Raw genomic sequence first — 19120 nt, forward strand, 5'->3', positions numbered from 1 at the left:
TAGTTGCTTCTTTCTTCTCCTCTGGTCTTTGTGTGACTTTCTTGCCTCTGTGTGTTCAGGAGAGCGTAGGCTGGAAAATGAGAAGGACAACTTTGAAAAGGGAGCCGAAGACAAGTTCATGCTGGATGCCCCGGATTTAGGGCAGCTGATGAAGATCAATGTGGGTCATAACAACAAGGGGGGATCTGCGGGCTGGTTCCTATCCAAGGTGGGTTCAAGGGCTTCCCTGCAGTCCCGGGGGCCCAGGACGCGCTGAGTGGGGAGCTGCTGGGTATTCTGAGGCCTGTCACTCAGCCCAGCTTCTTTCTCTAGGTCTGTCTGCCTCCACTCTGCTACCTGAGTCTGCAGGCCAGTCACACTACCCTCCTGGGGGCCTCCAAAGACTGTCCTTTTTAGAACCTTTTCTCCAAGCCCGGCTCTCTCATCTGACCCAGCCAGGGCCCAACCATTTTTCAAAGCTCTACCATGAAGCTTTCCCTGCCTGGGGCTCACCAGAATCTGCCCCACCCTTGGGCTCCACAGTGGGGACACACACACACACACACACACACACACACACACACACGCACGCACGCACGCAGTTCCCCTGATCTGTGCAGCGCCTAATTCAGGTTATATAAAAGTGGCGGAAGTCACTCCACGATCGCGGAGAGATATTGCTGCTCAGCCACAGCTGACCCTCCATATTGACCTAAATGTATGGACTCCAAACCATGTGTTCACTCATGTTCTAAGCCTGTGTGGGGAGAGAGGGGGCTGTGCAGTCCGGGATGATTTGGTGTGTCTGGGGCCCGTCTGTGGAAAGGCAAGAAAGAAATAATTCCGCTTATCAGCGTCGCCGTTTCCTCCATTGCTTCGTTCTCTGGAGGTCCTATCCTTCTTGGCTTCTGCATTAGGGAGTCTTGCCTTGTGGGTGCTGTGTCCCTGCAGCCACAGAACATAGATGGCCTTAGCTACAGGACACAGCTGGTTTCCCTCTTACCTCTCAGAAGACAAGCTCTACCTAAGGCTTGTCAATCAATAGAGACTATTCCTCAGAGATAATGGCTCTTGATTTTTTTGTTAGTATGTATGTATGTATGTATGTATATGTGTATGTATGTATGTATGTGTGTGTGTATATATATGGATGTATGTATGTGACAGAGAGACACAGGGAGCAATAATGGGTATACCAGGACCTCCTGCCACTGCAAACAAACTCCAGATGCATGTCCCACTTTGTGCATTATGGCTTTACGTGGGTAGTGGGGAATTGAACCCAGGCTGTCAGGCTTTGCAAGCAAGCACCTTTAACCACTTTCTCTCCAGCCCAGGTCTTGCACTTTTTATTAGATCATTGTTTCTGTTCTGTCAGTCAGTTGGTCCCTCTCTCTCTCTCTCTCGTTCTCTCTCTCACTCACACATACACACACTACCCATGTGGTTCCATTGTTTATTATGAAGATGCTTTTGTTTGTTATTTTGTTGTTGTTGTTGTTTTGTTTTGTTTTTGAGGTAGGGTCTCACTCTAGCTCAGGATGACCTGGAATTCACTATGTAGTCTCAAGGTGGCCTCGAACTCACAGCAATTCTCCTGCCTCTGCCTCTGCCTCCCAAGTGCTGGGATTAAAGGCATGCACCACCATGCCTGGCTGCTTCTGTTTTTTTTTTTTTTTTTTTTTTTTGAGAGAGAGGGAGTCAGAAAGAGGGAGAGAGAGAGAGAATGGATGCACCAGGGCATCCAGCCACTGCAAACAAACTCCATATGCATGTGTCATCTTGTGCATCTGGCTTATGTGAGTCCTGGGGAATTGGACTTAGGTTCTTTGGCTTTGTAGGCAAGTGCCTTAACTAAGCCATCTCTCCAGCCCTGTTTTTTTTTAATGGGTACCTTTGGGAGGGCTTCTCAGCTTCCTGGTATATTCTAGGATATATACTTATCTCAGCTTCACCAGCCTAGTTCACATGGGAATCTGGGTGACAGTTCATTTATGACCATTTCATTCACCTCATTGTCTGTGGATGATGTTTTCCTGACCACCAGGTCCTTGTATTCCTGGTGTCTGGTCGGGGGGCTTGGAGTTCCCTTTGAGTGGCCTCTACTTCTCACCAGTAAGATCAGATGCCCTTGTTAACAAGGGAGAAGATGACCATCACCCCAGGGGACAGATCCAGGCCTCTTTTATCCCAGTCTCATTGAGTATCTTTGCTTCATTTTTTTTTAAGAGAAAGAGACAGAGAGAGAGAGAGAGAGAGAGAGAGAGAGAGAGAGAGAGAGAGACAGAGACAGAGAGACAGAGACAGAGAACTGGCGCACCAGGGTCTCAGCCACTGCGCTCTAACTCCAGATGCTTGTGCCACCTAGTGGGCATGTGTGACCTTGCACTTGCCTCACCTTTGTGCATCTGGCTTATGTGGGACCTGGAGAGTCCAACATGGATCTTTAGGCTTCACAGGCAAGCACCTTAGTGGCTCAGCCACCTCTCCAGCCCTGCTTCAGTTTTCAAAAATGCCCTGCAGTAGCTGGGCTTGGTGGTGAATTGAATGCCTTTAATGCCAGCACTCAGGAGGCAGAGGTAGGAAGATCGCCATGAGTTCAAAGCCACCCTGAGACTACACAGTGAATTCCAGGTCAGCCTGGGTTAGAGTGAAACTCTACCTTGAAACAAACAAAAAAAAAAAAAACAAAAAAAAAAACCAAATAAACAAACAAACCCGCAAACCCCAAAACAAACAACCAAACAAAGAATGCCCTGTAGTAATGAGGAGCAAGTGGCTGGAGATTCAAGCAGGGAACCACGGTCAACCAACCCTGGGTAACTTTGAAGATGTCCTTGTAGCCGCTGTGTCCTGTGACCAGATGTCCTTGAGCAGAGAGGAGATCTGAGGGCATTCTTGAGGTACACTCTGGTGGCTGGTAGGGCTGGGTAGATCCCCTAGTGCACCCTCAGTAACATTTAAGTCCAGTCCTTCCTCTTTTCTTCTCCCCAGATTGTCATTGAGGACTTTGGGAACAAAAGGAAGTATGACTTCCCCCTCAACCGCTGGTTGGCCTTGGATGAAGATGATGGCAAAATCCAAAGAGATATCTTAGTGGGCGGAGCTGAGACCACAGGTATGCTGGGGAGAAGGAAGACCCATTGGCCAATCCTTCACCTTCTGCATGAGGATAACTGTTCATGTCTGTGGGCACCTGGGGCTGTGATCAAGCAAGAGTCAGATGGGTTTATAGACAGCATCTCTGTGGCCCTTGAAAATGCTGTGAAAGTCCCTAGCTTGCAGCCTGTATGCTGTTGATTTCCTAGGAGCCAGGGAAATGGTCCAGGGCAGAACTACTGCCCGGGCTGAGGGAGCTGCCCATATGAGGAAGCCCCAAAGATAATTTGTGACCCACCTACTTTCCATTAGTCCTCATAATCCCCCCATGATGTAGGTAGGCATTGTCTTGTCTCACAGATGAGGCAATTGAGTGCACTTAAGAAACCTACACAGGACCACACAGCTTGTAAACGACAGATCCAGTATCTGGTCTGTCTCCTAAAGGCCCCTGTCCACTGTGAATTCCGAGAAAAACCTCCAACTCTCGGCCTGCCTGAGGGGACCATAGGGGCTCCAGAAAACCCATGGGTGTTGTGCATACCTGGGAAGGTAGCTCTTCTGCCAGAATTCCATTGCTCATCCCGGAGTGAAGTCCATGTCCGGTCATGTGACATGCAGATTGGCCCACAGTTTGTCTCGTCTCTAGGTTGTAATTGGGAGCATCTTTCAATGTTCTTTCTCTTTTCACTCCCACAGACCCTCTGTCTCATCTACTGCATCTGCACATTCTTTCTAGTGTAACACCCTCATTCTGCCCTCTCCACATTCACACCCCTTCCCGCTTTCTCCTCTCTTCCTGCTCACATCAATTTTTCCTTTGTTCTCAAGCCTGGTTTCTCTTGCGTATGACATCATTTCTTTCTGCATTTTAAATTTTATTTATTTATTTGAGAGAGAGAGAGAGAATGCCAGGATGTTTAGCCTCTGCAAACTCTGGCTGCATATACTACCTTGTGCATCCAGCTTCACATGGGTACTGGGGAATCGAACCCTGGTCCTTTGGCTTTACCAGGAAGTGCCTTGACCACTAAGCTGTTTCTCCAGCCCCTTTCTGCATTTTAAATTCCTGCTTCCATTCACCTCCCTGGAGCCCTCCCTGGCCTCGCTGCGCTGAGCAACTTCTCCCTTCTCTGCTCCATGCAGTCTGGAAAGGCTTTGCTGCTGCTCAAAGCTCCTCTTCTCAGCCTCATGGCGCCTTGGACTGGTGAGGTGTCACAGTGCAAATTTGTAATTTACTTATAAATGTACGCTAGAGAACATTTACCATGATGGCACTGGCCGTGTTATATGATGGAGGGAAAAGAGAACTGACACAAGCTGGGAACCAGTGCTAATTAATGTAAGTAGTGGTAGATGTAGATCTAGTGTGAGCGCCCTGGATCCCCGTGCTTTGGAGAAATGGAGCGTGGGAATATCCATTCATCGTCATATCCCCCCAAAGGCCTGGCATCTAGCATGCGTTCAATGTTTGCAGAACCAAAGAGGTATGAATATGTGAATGAATGATGCACCCCCTTTGGTTGCATCTATCCCCTAAAAAACTTCGGCATATGCAGTCTTCTAGGCTCACAGGATGTGGATGTGGGATAGAGTGGGCTGAGGGATGGGGGGTAGGAATTAGCAAGGGCTGCAACACCTATTGCCTTAAACTCCAAGACAGACTGAATGCAGACAGACCTTAGCAGAATTTTTGGTTCAAATGCTTGCTCTTTTCCTTTCTTTCTTTCCTTCTTTCTTTCTTCCTTCCTTCCTTCCTTTCTTCCTTCCTTCCTTCCTTCCTTCCTTCCTTCCTTCCTTCCTTCCTTCCTTCCTTCCTTCCTTCCTCCCTCCCTCCCTCCCTCCCTCCCTCCCTCCCTCCCTCCTTCCCTCCCTCCCTCTCTCTCTCTTTCTTTCTTTCTTTCTTTTTTTGCCTCATTAAGAGTTTAATTTCATCTGGCCATGGTGGCATACGCTTTTAATCCCAGAACTCAGTAGGCAGGGATAGGAGGATTGCCCTGAGTTCAAGGCCACTCTGAGACTACATAGTGAATTCCAGGTCAGCCTGAGCTAGAGTGAAACCCTACCTCAAAAAAAAAAGTTTAATTTCCCTAGCTCATCCCCAGAATTCCAAGTGCTCACAGTACCTCTGACTGATCACAACCCAGCATGGCCCAACTTACAGCGCCCCCTCTCTTTTCCTCAGTCCAGGTGGTGAAAAAGACGTTAATGTCTCTTCTCAAAAGTAATGTTTTTCACTTTTCGGCAAAAGAGTAAGCTAATGAACCAGTTGTCTCAGATATAAATCTCTATTAATGGAGTTGACTATTATAATTAAGTTAGATTTAAGAGAATTCATCTGGCAGCTATTAATAATGTACACATGGTAATTAACATTAATAATAAGTACTGTTCTCGGTCAGCTCAAGTTCCTCCTTCTCTGTGTTAGTTGCCTGCAATCGGCACTGACAGTTTCCTGTAATAATAGATGCACTTTGTCCTCAGTCTTAGATACACTGACATACAAACTTTGAAAAATAAAATGAGTTTTTGAGGAACCTTGGATGTGGTCTGAGAGAGGAAGACATGAGGGGAATAGGGTGTGTGTGTGGAAGAGAGTGGGCTGTCGCCAGGATAGGGGACATGGGGTATGATCAATGAAGCTCCCTTTGAACCCTCTCCTTCCCTGTTTCCACATCAGCCATCACCTATATTGTCACTGTCTTTACTGGGGACATCCGTGGAGCTGGGACCAAATCCAAAATCTACTTGGTCATGTATGGGGCGAGAGGGAATAAGAACAGTGGGAAAATCTTCCTGGAAGGCGGTGTGTTTGATCGAGGCCGCACAGACATCTTCCACATTGAGCTGGCCGTCCTCCTCAGTCCACTGAGCCGGGTCTCCATCGGGCACGGCAATGTGGGTGTCAACCGAGGCTGGTACTGTGAGAAGGTAAGGGACATCACCCGTAAGACCTAATATGATTCAACCCCTCTCCTCTTTAACTTGTGAGTACAAACTCTTATCATGATTCCTACTTCCGCTTCTTCGGGACCATAGCTGGGCAGTTCCTTCAATACTGTGTCCATCCATCTTGTCTTGCTATGAAGGCTTGCGGAAAAAGGGTTGGTCTCCAAATATAGGATTGGTTTCCATAGGTATTCACTTGCCATTTAACAGTGACCTGATTTCTGGTAGAGTGTTTCATCCCAGCTTATAAAACCCTCAATCAACAAGTATTTTTTTTTTTTTTATTTCAGAGACAGTGTTGGGGGGAGGGCAGAGGGAGAGAATTGGCATGTCAAGGCCTCAGCTACTGCAATAGAACTCCAGACGCTTGCGTCACCTAGTGGGCATGTGTGGCCTTGTGCTGGTGTCACCTTTGTGTGGCTGGCTTATGTGGGATCTGGAGAGTCAAACATGGGTCCTTAGGCTTGGCAGGCAAGCGCCTTAACCACTAAGCAATCTCTCCATCTTTCAACAAGGGTTTTTAAAATATATGTATGAGTATGGAATGCTGGTACTATAAAATATACATAAAGTGAAAAACAGATTGTGATGGTTGATATTGATGGTCAACTTGACAGGACCTAGAGTTACCTGAGAAGGACTTCCTAGATTACGATAGCCTCTGTGCTTGCCTGTGGAGGAATTGTCTTATCTGTGGGTGCCATCCTTCCAATGGCCTGGGATCCTGGACTATGTTTAAAAGAGACCAGAGAACTCCCTGAGCACCAGCATTCAGAGCTGTTTCCTCACTGTGGGTGAAGGTGACCAGCTCTGCTTTAAGCACCTGCCTTCAGGCTTTCCCCACCATGATGAACTGTAACATGAAATTTTCAGTGAAATAAACCCTTCATTCCTTAAACTGATTTTTGTTAGAAGTTTTGTCCCAGTAATAAAAATATTACTAGTACATAGATAATGATTTTCAAAACTTCGCATCTTTTTCCCATCCAACTTGAAAAATGAGATATCTCCATGCTTCTGAAATTTCTCAATGTCCTTTCTGATCATAAAGTATTCTTCCCTAAAGGGCAAGCACTTATGAATTTTATTTATGTATGTAATTGTTTTGAACCGGAAATTGTCATTCAACATTATACTTTAGGGATTCATCCAAATGATAGCAGAGGCTGTTGTTCATACATTTCCTGCTGCCTTCTAGAATTGATTCAGATTGATTTGTCCTCTCTTCTGTTGATGGGTGTAGAGTTACTTTTGTATTTTGCTGCTGCGAATGGTGCTGTCATGGAGTCCTTGGGCCTGTGTTTTTGCACATGTGTGCAGAGCATCTCAGGATGGAAGCTCAAGGCCACAGGGCAGGAGACTCTGGCTTTCAGGATTGTTTTTATTTTCAAAGTAGTCCAGATGTCTCCCACAGCATTTCCATCACTTTCTTCTTCTGTCAGCTATGTGTAAGATAGCTTATGTTAACACTTAACATCACCTAAATTTTAAGGATCTCCATTCTGAAACTTGCGAAATGGTCACATTGTGGTTTAAAATTTTATTGTCACTACAAAGATCAATTCCCCTCCCCCGCCCTGCCCCGGCCTCACATAGCCCAAACTGGCCTGGAACACACTACGTAGCCACGGATGATCTTAACGTCCTGATACTCCTGTCTCCACCTTCCAACCGCTGGGATTACAGGTCTGTGCCACCACACCAGACAACATCCTTTTCTTTTTTTTAAAAAAATTATTTATTTATTTATTTGCGAGACAGGGAAAGAGACAGACATGGAGATAATGGGTGTGTCAGGGCCTCCAGCCACTGCAAACATACTCCAGAGGCACGCGCTACCTTGTGCATCTGGCTTATGCTGATATTGGGGAACCAAACCTGGGTCTTCGGGTATTGCAGGCAAGCATGTTAACCATGAAGCCATTCCTCCAGTCCCTTTTTATTTCTTTATTGATCATCTTATTTCCTTTTATGTAAAATTCCTACTCGTGATTTTTGCTAATTTTTCTATTGAATGATCTATATTTGAATTTATTGTTTAGGAATTCTTTAACCTGAAAATTAATTGTTTGCTGGTAGTGTATAGTTTGTTTACAATGTTCTTTGAAGAAGAGATTTAACTGATAAGTACTTTACTGGCCAGGCAGGTGGCTCACACCTGTAATCCCAGCACTTGAAGGCCAAGGCAGGAGGACTGACTCAAGTTTGAGGCCCACCTGAGCTACATAGTTAGTTCCAAGTCACCCTGGGCTTCCCCACTGGGGGTAGATAAGGGTAATATGGGACGCCTATGATCAAAATGAAACATATATGTATAACATTGTCAAAAAAGTAAAAATTTACAGCTAAAAAAGAACACAAAAGACCTTGTTCCCCCAAAGTAATTTAGCTTATTAGCTTTGTTAATGTTTAATGCTCTTTTGTTGGTGAAAGAAACTTGCTTATCTTAAAGCTATAATATTTTCCTATATCCTCTTTTAAAAATAGGAAGGTTTTGGTTTTCTCATTTATATCTTTAATCTACTAGGAATTCTTGCAAGCTCACGGGTCAGCTACCCTGGCATATGCACAGGTGGACAAGAGACCCTGCCTCAAATAAGGTGGAAGGCAGGGATCAATACCCAGGGTTGTACTCTGACCTCCGCACACATGGTGGCATGCATGCCCACACTTACATACTACACACACACACACACACACACACACACACACACACACACCAGCTTTGCTGAAGTATTGTTCAATGCCATTTTACTAAGAAAACATGTTCTGTTCAATGCATTTTTAAAATGTTGAGAATTACTTGTGTGTTTATACACCAAGAGCTGAATTTAAGGTTTTGGTTTTGCCTCTTAAATTGAATGAGTTATTTGAATATTCTGTCATTGCGAATATATCTTTTTCTGTTTGATCCATTAGTTACTAAGAAAAGTGTTTTGGAACTTTCCATCTCAATGGCAGCAATTTCAATTTCTTATTCTAGCAGGGTGTCATGGTGCACACCTTTAATCCCAGCACTTGAGAGGCAGAGGTAGGACGATCACTGTGAGTTCAAGGCTACCTTGAAACTACATAGTGAATTCCAGGTCAGCCTGAGCTAGTGAAACCCTACCTCAAAAAATAAAATAAAATAAAATAAAAACAAAAACAACCAAGAATCAATTTATTACTCTAGAATTATCAATTTTTCCTGGGTATAGTTTGAGACTCCTAATGAATTCAGTTTTTCATTGTCCAACATAAAGGTAATTACTCAAGCTATAGAAGTTGTAATCAATTGTGATTACTGTGAACAACTGACAACAGTTGTCAGTAGTTTGTAAAAATGCTTGACCAATGGGAGGGTCAGAATCATTCCTAAGTTAAACCTAAGAAGGTAAAGTGTGAAATCTAGTAATGTGCACAGTGAGGCTTTCTCTGCCTAGAAAAGGTTGGGCAGTGTGCTGGGCATAGTCCTTTGGGCATCCATATTGTGAGCACCTAGGAAAATCGACTTCCACATTGCAAGCCCAATAGTTCAAAGTGTGGTGCAGGTGGAGAAGTTTAGGAAATAGGATCGAATATGCATGACGCCTAGACGAGGGCAGCTGGTTCTCTATTAAATTCTAGTTAATCAATTAGCCTTTATATGACTTACCGTCTTCCTGTAAGAATCAATTTGGTAGTGTAGGGGGTCATTTGGCTGAGATAAACAGCTGTATGGACGTGAAGATATGAGGTATTCAAAGCAGGTGCAATGTGTAGAGGGAAAGGGCTGGGATTTGAGCTAGTATATTGGTGGATTGTGACACCTACTTTGAAAGACTTCATGGAGAGGTATTTCTTGATTAAGACCTAATACAAACAGGTAACAGAAGAAGTCTGAGGGTCTTAACGCAGATATCTGTTCACTGGAGCTTGCTGAGCACTGTGAGTCGGTTCCACTGGGGGGACCCAGTCCACAAAACACTTGCAATCTGCCCTCCCAGGTGGTGATTCTATGCCCCTTCACTGGCATCCAGCAGACTTTTCCCTGTAGCAACTGGCTGGATGAGAAGAAAGCAGACGGGCTGATTGAGAGACAACTCTACGAGATGGTGTCTCTGAGGAAGAAGCGACTGAAAAGTAAGTGCAGAAGACCCAGACCCAGGGCGCCTCAGACAGGTACCAGGACCAGGATGTTAGACTACCAGGCAAGAAGACTTGAAGAGCATCACGTCTGCTTCTCAGTTCTCCTTTAGAAAGCAGAGGATTGAGCCCTCTGGGGAGTTCAGTTTTCCAAGGTACAGGCCATACACAGTTGCGTATCTGGTACCGTGACTCCAGGGTCCCCACAGTGAAGAAACTACTGTGATAAATGAGGAGTTAAAGTGAGACACTCACTATGGTGAGCTCCAAGTATGCCAGACATGGCGTGGATGGTCAACTCTTCCCCACATCTAAAATGTTTCATTAAGTGAAACATCACGGCACCTTATTTAAAAAAAAAAATTATTTATTTGTGTGCAAGCAGAGAGGAGAGAGAGAAAGAGAGAGAGAGAGAGAGAGAGAGAGAGAGAGAGAGAGAGAGAGAGAGAGAGAGAGGAGAGAATTAGCCTCCAACCACTGCATTTGAACTCTAGATAGGTGCACCATCTTGTGCACAAGTTCACGCTTGCGTCACTTTGTATGTCTGGCTTATGTGGGACCTGGGGAGTAGCACGTGGGTCCTTAGGCTTCGTAGGAAGTGTTTTAACCACTAAGCCATCTCTCCTGCCCAAGACATCTTCTTTTCTTTTATTACTTATGGACAGACTTAGTATGTAAACAGCATATGTTGGCTACTATCCTTTCCCTCATCCCTGCCCCTTTTCCAAAGGGACCCTCCTTGTTGGGGATGCAGGTCATCCCCAGGGGGATTGTGGGTCATGGATTGTGGGGGTAGCTGTCAGTTATGGGGAAGAGATAATGTCTCTATTCATAATGTCCCAACTTGTGGCTCTAATAATCATTCTGCCCACTCTTCTGCAAAATTCCCTGAGCCATGATGGGTATGTTTTAAGTCTACTTCAGTAATGGGCTCTTAGCAGCCTCTGGATCTCTGGTTTGGTAGATATTGAGTGTCCTCAGTGTCTATCTCCTTCACCCTTGTGATGATATCAGGTTCTCGCTGAGAAAGCAGCACTCTTGCTCATTAGACATCTTATTTTTAAAAAAATATTTTATTTTTATTTGAGAGAGAAATAGAGAGAGGGGGTGAGGAGAATGGGCAGACCAGGGCCTACAGTTGTTGCAAACAAACGCCAGACACATGCGCCACCTTGTGCATCTGGCTTATGTGAGTCCTGGGGAATTGAACCTGGGTCCTTTGATTTTGCAGGCAAGTGCCTTAACCTCTAAGCCATCTCTCCAGCTCTAGACATCTTATTTTTAATAGGAAAGTAAAACACATGTGGCAACATTGTCATCCCTACTTACTCTATACTCCCCACTTTCTCCATTGGTCGCATGAAAATCTTCTCTGGGAGCTGATGGTGCCCTTCACCTGTGTTGTAGAATTTCCCTGGTCCCTGTGGGTCTGGACAACTGACCTGAAGAAAGCAGGCACCAACACGCCCATCTTCATCCAGATTTATGGGCAGAAGGGGCGGACAGATGAGATTCTTCTGAATCCCAACAACAAGTGGTTCAAACCAGGCATTATCGAGAAGTTTAGGGTAGGAGGGAAATGGGGTGGGGTGGGAGGCAGACTGGAGAAAGCAGTGGAGGAGGTGTGGGTCACGAGGATTCTTATTTTCTTTTTTCTTTTTGGTTTTTCACGGTAGGGTCTCACTCTAGCCCAGGCTGACCTGGAATTCACTATGGACTCTCAGAGTGGCCTTGAACTCATGGCGATCCTCCTACCTCTGCCTCCTGAGTGCTGGCATTAAAGGCGTGCGCCACCATACCCGGCATGGATTCTCATTTTCTAAGCCAGGTTTTGGGTCAAGTTTGAAGACAAAAAAGGATGCCCTGGAGATTTAAGACTCCTGCGAAGAGTGACAGATTTGGTGATCTATAGCCAATTCGTTGAAAGGAGTACACTTTATATCTGGCCTTTCATATGAAACCAGCAGTACAGGATTGAAATGAGGCTGGGAGACAGTTAGTGTGGAATGTTTAAAGCATACACAAATGGGGTGATTTGGGGTATTGTGTAGTCAGAGACCCCAAGTAGTTGGAGTTAGACTGCCCAGTCTGGCTGTATTACAGAGTCAGGAACAAATTTAAGAGAAAGGCATGAATTTTGAAGCATTTGAAAGGAAATCCACCTTTAAAACTTTTCAGTATGTACATAACTGGAGCAAGTCTCCCCAACCCCACAGTGCTGCTTGACCTTTACGTAGGAATAATGTGTAATTTGCTGCTGTCCGCTCCAAGCAACCACTGGCACCTCTATTCCACCACCAAGTTCATTGCTCTTTACGTGTTTGTCTTTCCTGCCAGACTTGAGCCCCTGGGGAAAGGGCATGACTGCTATACTGATCTTTTTGTCTGTCTTGGTGCCCAGTGGGGTCCTGGAGCGGTGGACCTGTGCTAATTTGTAAAGCAGCCATATAGAGTTTGTTCCTGAAAGTTTGTTGCTTGGCAGATCCCACTGTGAGTCAGTTATTTTTGTTCAGTTTTACCAGCCCAGAGTGAACCCTGATTGCTCATGGCTGTTTTGGTCCCATGTGCTACTGATTACCAGAAATATGACAGGGCTGAGTATGTGAGGGTGGGTAGAAGCAAGCCCATTCTTGTTGGGAAAAACACAGCCGAAAGCAGGCACACACCTGGCTGTGGTCAGCTGTAAGGACAAATGTCTCCTTGACTGTGCCCACACAGACCTATCCATTACTTCTTGTAGATTGAGCTCCCAGATCTTGGCAGATTTTACAAGATTCGGGCATGGCATGACAGGAGGAACCCCGGCTCTGGATGGCATCTAGAAAGGGTGAGATACACCTTGGGAGCTGGGAGAGGAGCCAGAACTAATTCTCTTCATGACTGGGTCACATGCATTTCCCTCTGGATTTATTAGGCTTGGGGGTGAAGAAGGGTGAACATGGATATGGGAGAAGCTTTTCAAAGTAGACTGGGAAAATGCTCACGTGTTCACAAGGTTTTCCTCCTGCTCAGCTACCCACATACTAGGCAAGTGTAGGTCTTTAGGGGCCAGGAAGAGGAGCATCCATCTGGCCATCTGCCTTCCCCAGGGGTCATCTACAGGAGGTGGCCTTGGCCACTGTGAGATGAGATAGCAGAATGGACTCTCCCAGCCATGGATGGAAACCTCTGGTAGACTCGCCTGCTTACCTCATTGCAGATGACCCTGATGAACACTCTGAATAAGGACAAGTATAACTTCAATTGCAACCGCTGGCTGGATGCCAATGAAGATGACAATGAGATCGCGAGGGAAATGACTGCCGAGGGCCCAACAGTGCGGAGGATAATGAGCAGTAAGTACTGGCCAGCTCTCGTCTTGGGGAGGAGAAGAACTCCTGCTTGGGATGCTAGTGGGGGACCAACCCACCAGCCACTAGTCTTGTTTGCTGTGTATCATTAGCCCCTGTGACTGTCACAGTGCACACAGGAGGTTCTAGCTTCAGGACTGGCTTGAAGGAGCCATTCAAGCATATGCTAGAACTCTACTATAGTAGGTGAGCTGCGGAGAAAGAGGAGATTCATGGGTCTTCTAGTTGGCCATGAAAAGAACTTGCACTGGACAGAGCCTCCCTGAAATTAAGGGAAATACCGTCTTGTACCTTGCACATGAAGAAAACTGTGGAATGCTCCATAAATCTCGGTTCTTTTAGACATACTTAGATATCACCTGATGAGTGCTTGATCTCTACATGAGGCCAATAGGAGGTGAACAGAGATTTGTATATGGAGTCCAGAATTCACTTTGAAAGAGCTGAAGGGAAATTTATTTTTATCTGGAGGTTATAATAGCACAGTGTTACAAATACATACTGCGTGTCTATCCTTTTTCCCAGGACAGGCAGTATTACTAAATAATCATGAATTTGAAATGAACTTTATAGTCCTCAATATAGCACTGAAACAGACATTACCAGCTGATCAGAATTGGCACTTAAAAATAAACCTATTTGGACTGGAGAGATTGTCCAGTGGTTAAGGCTTTTGTCTGCAAAGTCTAACAGCCTGGGGTTGATTCCCAGTGCCCACATAAAGCCAGATACACAAAGTGGCACATGTGTCTAGAGTTCATTCTCAGTGGCTAAAGGCTCTAGTGTTACCATTCTCTGTCTGTCTGTCTATATCTGTCTGCTTGCAAATAAATAAATAAAATATTTCAAAAAACTGGGTGTGGTAGTGCATGCATTTAATCCCAGCACTCGGAAGGTAGAGGTAGGAGGATCACTATGAGTTCAAGGACATCCTGAGACTACATAATGAATTCCAGGTCCAGCCTGGGCTAAAGTGAAACCCTACCTCAAAACCCTCTCCCCATAAAAAAATAAGCCTACTTATCATCACTGTGGCTGTCCCCAGTTTTTTTTTTTATTTTTATTTATTTATTTGAGAGTGACAGACACAGAGAGAAAGACAGATAGAGGGAGAGAGAGAGAATGGGCAAGCCAGGGCTTCCAGCCTCTGCAAACAAACTCCAGACGCGTGCGCCCCCTTGTGCATCTGGCTAACGTGGGACCTGGGGAACCGAGCCTCGAACCGGGGTCCTTAGGCTTCACAGGCAAGCGCTTAACCACTAAGCCATCTCTCCAGCCCTGTCCCCAATTTTTAATAGCAATATTTCAACAGTAGTATTGCAAAATCACAGAAAGTTAAGACTACATAGAAAAGTATGTCATCTATGGTTCCTGTAGCCCTACTAAATATTTTAATAATGACAATCAATTCACAGGTGACCATGTGATACCTCAGAATGCTCTGCAGATGTACACCCAGGAGAAGCTTTGAATACATTTGTTGAAATGATTTGATTAGTATTAAATCCTCAAATGCTTACACATGTACAGACACACATACACACATCACAAATAGCATCTATCTGAGATGAAACCATCTTACCCTTTAGTCTAAATACACAATGCCTTTCATTGGCATCATGTTTCCTCTACTTTATGGTTCATCCTTTTAAAACTTTTGTTAATTAATTAATGTGTGTGTGGGGGGGGTGGGTTTGTGTACCACAGAGCACATGTGGATGATGTCAGAAGACCACTCTGAGGTGTCTCTGTGCCACCTTTCTTGAGACAGGGCCTCTTGCCACTGCAGACAAACTGCCAGACCACAAATGAACATCACTAGCTGACCCTCATTGTAGGTGCATTGGGATTGCAGACACATAAGCTACTTTACATCTGGTTTTATGTGGGTGCTGGGGAATTGAAACTGGGCCGGCCAGGTTGGCAAGCAAGAGTCTTTAACCACTGAGATATCTCCTCAGCTTTCTCTTCTTCATTCTAATGAGGAACTGAGGGAGCTCTTGCTAGGATTTCACAGTTTTGATTACTGATTTAATGACTACTTACTTACTCCAAGACATGGAAGGAAGGAACATTCTTTTGACTCCTTCCTGCATCTCCAGATTCTCGCCCTATGGTGAGGCCCACACCATCTCACAAAATTTCCAGCTACCCTTGCTCAGTCCCACCTTCTAGTGATCTTTACTTACTGCTCCTCTCTACTAAAGGCAGTGTATGAGTCCCTTGACCAGAACCTATGAAAGTGTACCATATATATATAGTGTTTCATATATATATATATATAGTGTTTCATATATATATATATGAAACACTATGCCATGGAAGCTTACATAGGAGAAATTTGTTCTGAGGTATGATGGAAGCTAGAGTTCAAGATCAAGATCTAGGTATTGGCAGGGTTGCTATCTTTTTTTTGTGGGGGTTACTTACAAATAGTTGTCCTTTCTGTGTCCTCACATTATCTTCCTGCTGGGTGCATGTGTGTTTGTGTTCTAGTCTCTTCTTATAAGGACACCAGTTGTAATGGGTCAGGGTCCTCCCATATGACCTCATTTTACTTAAAGGTGCTGTCTCTAAATGGTCCCATTTTGAGGTACTAGGATTATGATCTCAACATATGACTCTGGAGCAGGGATCACAATGTAGCCTATAACAGACGATATCTCTCAGAGCAAAGTGAAGGGCCCATCTATAGCAAAACTGCCCAGTATTCACTAAAATGCAAATTCATGGGCCCAACCCCAGCTATGCTGATCAGACTCTGTCAGGACTATGCCGGGTAATGTGTATTTTATAAAGCACACCCTCTAACCTCTTAACCCTCTCATGACCCGATTCACTCCACCTTGAACCTCTCTTTCCTCTCCACATTTCTTCTGGCTTTCCAGAGTTGTTTCATACTTGAGAGTGTGGAGGGTGGATGTGAGGGCCCACTCAAATTATTGTCCAGGGAGAGAAAAAGAGACCCTGAAACCAGGCCAAGGTTGTGTAGAAGATAAATCCCAGAAATTGTTTGAAGGTAGGACTGGTGGAGCTTGGAGTGTGAATGCTCTGGAAACCCAGTGGGAACTTAACTTCCTGCTCCTGTGTTTGGTTTCCAAAACTGTGCATGTGAAGGGCTATCCAAGCCAGGTCTGCTGAGAACTTTGACAGGTAAGGAGAGACTGTGGAAGAGAGGGCATTTCCATAGGTTACACATATCATGTCCATAGTACGTGGGAGCTGTCAGGCTATTATTTGGTTTTTTGTACTCATGCTTCTATGAAAGCACCATTCCAATGACAAAAAGATTCTAGTGTTTGGCGTGGTTGGAACGGCTGTCTGTCTTGGCTCTAGGATGGCTTGATGTCTTCTGGGGATCTTTCCAGCCCCTGCTGACTCAGTGTCCTTCCTCCTAACTATTCTTTCTGGGCCACAAGCATTTTTCACTTGTGCTTGGAATGCATCTGTGACTTCTCTCAGATTTCTTCTTCTGGTCTGCACTGCTCTTTTTGGAACTAAACAGAGCTGGGTCCTACTTTGTGCCCTGTTGGCACCCCTGTGTAATGAGTAATGTGCATGGATAGCTTCCTGGGGACCTTGTAAGTGGAAAGTCTTATATTCACATACAGTGAGTAAATACCACTTTAAAATCAATTCTGAGTCCGAAGTTGTCTCGGGTTTACTTACAAAATAATGGCCAGCCAAATAAGCAATTAATGCCGTGTCTACTCTCAGAGAGGCTTTCTGGAATGATCATACTGATTAAGAGAGACCAGGAGACACGACAAAGCACGTGCCAGCTCACAATTTATTTCTACCTTGCCTTTCCCTTGGGAGCTCGATAAGATGGTAAAACAAATGAGTTCCACATCCTCCACTGTGATTACACACCGCTGATGATGAGTGGGCGAAAGTCCATCAGACTTGAGTGTTGAACATTGTCACTGCTTGTTAATCAGATTGAGCCGTAATTTTAAAATTAAAGCCCAGGAGACTCTGGTACTTGCCCATCTGTTTAAAGTCCTTCATTACTAATGTCGAACAATGTAATTATTTTTAATTATTTATAGACTTCTTGCCAGGCAGAGTTTGGGGCCTCGGTAGCTGTCAGGCTGAGCAAGGCCCATAGAGAGAATAAGGACTTGGCCTGAAAAGATGGCTTAGTGGTTAAAGGTGCTTGCTTGTAAAGCCTGCTGGCCTGGCTTCAATTCACAAGATACCCACATAAGCTGGGGAGTATGCCACAAAGGCTGGATAAGCGTTCTTTTAGGTACACTTGGTTATTACCTGATGAGTGCTTGGTCTCTACTTGAGGTCAGTAGGAAAAAGACCGAGATAAAAATCTGGAGTCCAGCATCACTTTGAAAGAGTCAAAGAGAAGTCGTTTTGCCTTGACTTTTGTAGTAACAGAGTGTTAGCAACCCATATGTTCTGTCCTTTTCCTGGGGCAAACATCACTAAGTGTTCATGACCTTCTTTATCGTTGAATCTGAAATGAACTTTGTAGTGTTCAGTATAGCACTGCAACAGATAGAACCAATTGATCAGAATTGACATGTAAAAATGAACCTACTTGTTATTGTTATGACTGCCCTTAATTTTTCAATAGTAATATTTCAAAAGTAGAATTGAAAAATCACAATGAGTTAAGACCATATGAAAAACCATGGAGAGAGTGAGGACCTCTAATGGAGTGGACCTCATTAGCTCCAGTACAGTGGGGCTGGGACTCCCAAGAAAGAGATTTTCAAATTATTAAATTTGAATTATTAATTATTATTCACTTGTGAATTTCCTAGCATGGCAACTTAAAAATCAGGGTTTGGGACTGGAGAGATGACTTAGTGGTTAAAGGTACTTGCTTACAAAGTCTGCTGGTCTGGGTTCAATTCCTCAGTACCCATGTAAAGCCAGATACACAAAAGCGAGGCATGTGTCTGAAGTTCATTTGCAGTGGCCAGAGGCCCTGGCTCACCTATTCCCTCCCTCACCCATCTCTCAAGTAAATTAACTTAAGAAAAAAAAAAAAACAGGGCTGACCATCACAATTCAGACTGAAGCGAGGTTGGTGCTTGGGCCTTTGGCTTTCCTTTGATGCCCCCTGTTTCCACTGCCCACTCTTCGTGCCAGCCAGTGATCCTCGTTCCTTTTATTGTCAGCATGTCATGTCATGGAGAGCGCATGCGGGTCAGTTTTCTGTCACTGTGAGAATTAGCTGAGATAAATGAATTAAAAGGTGGAGTTATTTTTCCTGGCAGTGTTGTTTCAGACTGTGGTCCTTGGGCTGCAATGTTTCCTGGCCTGTCATGTGACAGACCCTCCAGGTGGGGAGCAAAGGTAGTGCAAAGTAGGCAGATGGGGGGCACAGCCATGAACACATGAAGAAATAAACTGACAGAGTCTACTGTTCAGGTAATTTTAAGCGACGGTAAGCTTATACCACCATAGGCACCCCTACTCTGTGGTGCATTTTCAGCATGATTGTTGGGCTCATAATGGCTGTAGTTTGTTCACTTCTTCACTCTCACGGTGTGTCCTCCGCACTGGGGAGTGGTGAAAAGAAGGCAGAGCCCAGCTGTTCATAAAGAAGGGCCACCTTCCTTTGCATGACAAGAAACACAGAAACTGGAGAACGACCCAGGACAAAAGAGTTT

At 44.9% G+C, this 19120-nt stretch overlaps 1 protein-coding gene across 3 annotated transcripts in view; it reads left to right on the plus strand.

Annotated features, from left to right (window-relative positions):
• Positions 1-19120, plus strand: part of Loxhd1 (lipoxygenase homology PLAT domains 1) — a 206281-nt gene that overhangs the window by 65799 nt on the left and 121362 nt on the right. For all 3 annotated transcript variants that reach the window (XM_045144249.1, XM_004656811.2, XM_004656812.2), the window contains exons 6-12: positions 60-208; positions 2974-3097; positions 5759-6009; positions 9996-10131; positions 11542-11702; positions 12875-12961; positions 13334-13469. In XM_045144249.1, the coding sequence (XP_045000184.1) occupies positions 60-208; positions 2974-3097; positions 5759-6009; positions 9996-10131; positions 11542-11702; positions 12875-12961; positions 13334-13469 (1044 nt within the window). The remainder of the gene's footprint in view (positions 1-59; positions 209-2973; positions 3098-5758; positions 6010-9995; positions 10132-11541; positions 11703-12874; positions 12962-13333; positions 13470-19120) is intronic.

This window comes from Jaculus jaculus, chromosome 2, assembly GCF_020740685.1.
Source record: "Jaculus jaculus isolate mJacJac1 chromosome 2, mJacJac1.mat.Y.cur, whole genome shotgun sequence".
Lineage (NCBI taxonomy): Eukaryota > Metazoa > Chordata > Mammalia > Rodentia > Dipodidae > Jaculus > Jaculus jaculus.